This window comes from Vollenhovia emeryi, unplaced genomic scaffold (assembly GCF_000949405.1).
Source record: "Vollenhovia emeryi isolate VEMERY1.0 unplaced genomic scaffold, V.emery_V1.0 DF939685.1, whole genome shotgun sequence".
Taxonomy (NCBI): domain Eukaryota; kingdom Metazoa; phylum Arthropoda; class Insecta; order Hymenoptera; family Formicidae; genus Vollenhovia; species Vollenhovia emeryi.
Window position 1 is genome coordinate 6479 of NW_011966681.1, and position 4834 is coordinate 11312.

General features: G+C 38.4%; 1 protein-coding gene across 1 annotated transcript; it reads right to left on the bottom strand.

The window, feature by feature from the left end:
- Positions 1–90: 90 nt before the first annotated feature.
- On the bottom strand, positions 91–3487 carry LOC105556958 (putative nuclease HARBI1). Its single transcript, XM_012004073.1, has 2 exons — positions 366–3487; positions 91–258 (listed from the first exon to the last, which is right to left on the bottom strand). The coding sequence occupies exons 1-2, from the start codon at positions 682–684 to the stop codon at positions 110–112; spliced, it is 468 nt and encodes a 155-aa protein (XP_011859463.1). The 5' UTR covers positions 685–3487; the 3' UTR covers positions 91–109.
- Positions 3488–4834: the final 1347 nt, after the last annotated feature.

Below are 4834 nucleotides of genomic sequence, written 5' to 3' on the forward strand. Positions count from 1 at the left end.
CATCATTACGAGAACCAGGTGTTCCAATAGATACATTTGTAAATATTTTTGTTGCAGTACAAATTCCTATCAAATAAAAAACTTATATTATTATGAGAAAGTTATGCTATTAATGGCAAAAATGTACTATCTTGTTTGAGCATAAAATCTCACCTTGAAGTGTAATAGAGTAGTTGCATGTGCGATCTATGTAGCTAGAATGCTGGTTTGCTGGAGGTATGACTTGAATGTGGCAACCATCGATGGCTCCAATGACACCTGAAAAGATGGCAAAGAACAATAAGACATGACAAAGTTCCTGCATGAGGGGCATTATCTTTAAAAAAAATTTCAAGTGATATAGCCAAGCCATACAGAGTACTCACCAGGAAATCCTGCACGTGCTTTAAATTGCCTGCTCAGTACCACACACTCACTCTCTTTGGGCCAAACAATAAATGTATCTCTAAGATCACACAGTATGTGAATGATAGTTCTGGCTTCCTTAAAAACTGTGCTTTGAGCCACAGCAAATCGGTCACCTATATCAGACAAAGGCACATGCTTCCCCAGATAACATAATGTCATCAGGACAGCTTTCTCAACCGTCACCAAAGGTGCATCACCTCTCTGGCACTTGACAGGATAATAAGGTCGGACCGTGTTGACAAGGGCCCAATATGTGTTCTTCATCATCCTGTACATACAACCAAAATAGGGAATCCACTTAACCTAACAAGAGTCAATAAATGCTCCTCCCCCAAAAAACATCGATGCATGATAAGTAAAAAATGTAGCAGTAACGAAGCTGATTTGTGCTTTCTTACCTAAACTGTTTATGAAAATCTTGATCAATGTAACGGGTCACCCATTCTTCGTTAGCAATTATTCCTATTTTGAAGTGAGTTATTCTATCTTTTAGAAAGGAAAGGGTAACCCTGCTTGTGGGTTGTAACTGATACATATTAACAATATGTGATATATCATCAATCACTTCCATCATATAAAATAACATTACAGATAACCTCTCCATTTGGATCCGTCATGACACATGTAGCAACAAAACTGCTACCGCGCTAACGCCTTTGCGCACTGTCTGCCCGAAACGTTTTTATTCTTGGTTACTATTTGTGACGTCATGTCTTCAAACGCGAGCCAACCGCTTGTAGTCTGGTAGCAGCAACGAAAACGCACCTTTAGTTCACAATTTCGGGTCATGAGCCAGGGCGCAGCAGTGGTAAAGTTATGGCGGATAACATGTGGTTATCGTTTACAACCATGGACCTAAGAATCTCTTGACCGAGCACGAAGTGGGAGAACGGGCAAGGGGGCTGTTAAATTTGCGGTAAGGGGGGCGAGAGTGCTCTCCTTTTCTGTCCTCTTGGTATCTCTTTCTACAAGAGGTCACATTCGGCTTGATGACGAATGTGACCGAAGATAGTCGAAGTTTGTGTATAGTCTATACATAATAATTTCTCGACGGGAACATGGACCTAAGAATCTCTGGACTTCAGAAGTTAGCAAGTATAGACTTGTCTAGTCTTTCGGGAATCATCGGATATACGGCGGAAATACCCGACGGTGACCTCTTGTAGAAAGAGACAGTACTATCCTCCCCTTACCGCGAATTTAACAGCCCCCTCGCCGTATGCTCGGTCCAGAGATTCTTAGGTCCATGTTTACAACAGTTTGCGACGACTGGCTGCGACTAGCTGCGACCAGCTGCGACCAGAGGATCCAAACGATCCAAATCTCTGTATTTTAACGGTGACGGAAATTGTGAACAATCAAACTTCCGTTAAAATAACTTTACCACTACAGTGCTGCGCCCTGGCTCATGACCCAAAGTTGTGAACTAAAATACAGAGAGTTTGGATCCCCTGGTTCGGTGCGTGCGGCGCAGGCGCGGTATGTTCGGTGTCGGCGCGGTGCGGGGTCTTCTCGCCGGTGACAGCTCGTGTTCGCGGTTAGGTCGGGTGTTGTGTATCCGAGCCGCTCAACACGTGACGAGGATTACAGGCTTTGCTCAGCTCGCTCTAGCCCACGGAGAGGATTGTCACTCAGCTCGTGACACGGGTCAGAGAGGATCTCCCGCTCAGCTCGCGGTTCTCAGGTTGACGTTCAGCGCACGTCGTGATCGCAGGCGGTTAGGTTCTCGTTCAATACACGAGTTTCGGAGGCGGCTCGGACTCAGCTCGTCATTGCCGTAGGCAGACCTGCTCAACTCGCTGGTCGGGATCTGGTGTCTCGGTGGATTTTTCAGTGGCTTATATACCAATCGGTTGTAGGTGCGGGACGGAGTGGTGCCGGGAAAAATGTGCGCGGTGGGGAAGGTACTTATTGTTTACGGCACGTTACAGGGGTATTAAAATGTGTTTATGAATTTACTTATAAATTTTATTTTCCCACTAACTCTGATAATTTGTATAAAATTAATAGAACATCCAACTTTTCATTATCTTCTATTTCGTTTAAAATTGTTAATATTTTGTCCTCTTTTTCTTTCAGGGCATTTCGTTTAGTTCGTGCCCAAAATTTCGGATGCCTCGCGAAACTCCGAACACGCTTTTGATGCTCAGAAAGGTAAACTGCAAATAATATTGCATTTAAGAATAGTAAGAAGATTGTGTGTGTGGAAACAATGTTTGCAAAATTGGATATTCACAAAATACATACCTAAAAACTTTACAGCTGTCTTGTGCTTTTTCAGGCTTGGCCGAAGTTCTCGGTTGTGTCTTTCGGAGACATTATTAGTTCTGTGTATATGTTGAAAAACACAGAAGGAATCGGGCTTAAAGCCGTTTATCCATGTCTCTTTATAATAATGGAAAAATGACTGCAAATACGTGCAATCACTGAATATAACTGTAGAAATTAATTCGAAGCTTTCTTTTATTAACGTGATTGGCAAATATGCTAAAAATATCAACAATTTTGTTGCATCCCAACCCAATTCTTTGTCACTTTTTAATATCCCATGTTTTTCAGCATTATGTACTAACGCCTGTAATGAGAAATTAACACGATTAAAATTACGTGCATTTTATGCTAACAAAATGTATTGTTATTTGCTTTTATCTGACTGTAATGGAAGAAGCAGCCGGTAATTTTAGCGCTAGGAAAAACTATATGTAAAGCATTTCGTTCGGCTGTTTCAAAGTCATATATTGCTGTGTCTGGTATAATATTCAGAACATTTGTAACTTTTCTTAACACATCTACATAATTTTGTGTAGTGCGTCCTTTCATTATGGCATACACAATTGGAAATGTCTGAACAAAATTTAAAAGCAATTATATTTATATAGAATATAGTGCTTATTGTGATTAAAGGAACTATAATTACTACAAGAATAAACTAATGAATTAATTGTTTTGATTACTCTATTATCGTGTCTAATGAAAATTGTCCACAATTGACTATTAGTATTCTTCAGTTGGGGTACAGTGGCAAACGTCCCATCAACAAAAATGGTAATTTTTCCGTTAATATTATTTATAATTGATTCTGATAAAGTTTTGTCAATAAAAATAACTGCTTTTATTGCATTATTTTTAATGACAAACTCTACGAAAAATGAATCTTCATTTATCTTCAGAAATTGCTTCCAATTTTCATTTTCAAAACAACGCAATTCGTCGATATTTCGTGGAATCTGTCCAATATTTTTCTTTCGGTAACGTTCTATTGATTTTTCCACGTTTGCAATATTAGTCATATCTAGTAAATGATCGTATCTAGAAAAAGGTATACAAATAATTACGTATTATAAATATAACAGGTAGTCTTCATTCCAACAATTTACTATATACTATTTTATCGTTTCTAACTCACTTTTTACTATTCTTAAATGCAATATTATTTACAGTTTACCTTTCTGAGCATCAAAAGTGTGTTCGGAGTTTCGCGAGGCATCCGAAATTTTGGGCACGAACTAAACGAAATGCCCTGAAAGAAAAAGAGGACAAAATATAAACAATTTTAAACGAAATAGAAGATAATGAAAAGTTGGATCTTCTATTAATTGCATACAAATTATCAGAGTTAGTGGGAAAATAAAATTTATAAGTAAATTCATAAACACATTTTAATACCCCCTATATATGTTTCTTTTAATTACACAGGTTTACAAGGTTTTTATCACAAAAGAAGTAAGAGGTTAACCCGAAGGAATTCGGTACGCTGAATTCAAATCTGAACTCAGAATGGCACTATCACGTCAGGATTTTGAGATACTCTAACCTAAAAGTGCAAAAATGGCTGTTCTAGGGCATTATTGGAGTTCACTCCTGGTTGCAGAGAATTTTACCGACAAAAACTAAACAAAATACCGTGAAGTACAAGTCTTGCCCTTTAATTTCCATTTTGAAACATCCAAATAGGATTTTGTTTCACCGAGATACAGCAGATTAAAATTTTTACTGCATACAGAAAATCAAATAAAGCGATAATGTTGATTCATTTGAAATACCTGAAATTTTTTGTTTTGAGCAATTCTGGGAAAAAGAGTGTAGTTCAAAGGGTCCCGAGAGTCGCTGCTCACGAATCTGGAACTCAGATTTCCAAAATTAAACATGGCGGATCCAATATGGCAGACGATAATCCAGAAAATTTGAAATTAGAAAAAAATGGCGCACTCTGCGCAAAATATCAAATATAAAAGGTGTCTTGCGATTTTTCGCTAGAATTCGTTGTTTCTGAGTAAAAAAATTCAGAAAATTGCAATTTGTGTGCGCAATTGACTGGATGGCGCATTCCATTAGCGGTTGGCATTCTAAGAAATTTCTTTTCAACGGTTCTTTTCATGATAATTGGTGGGTCATTTCGTTAGCGGTTGGCATTCTGAGAAATTTC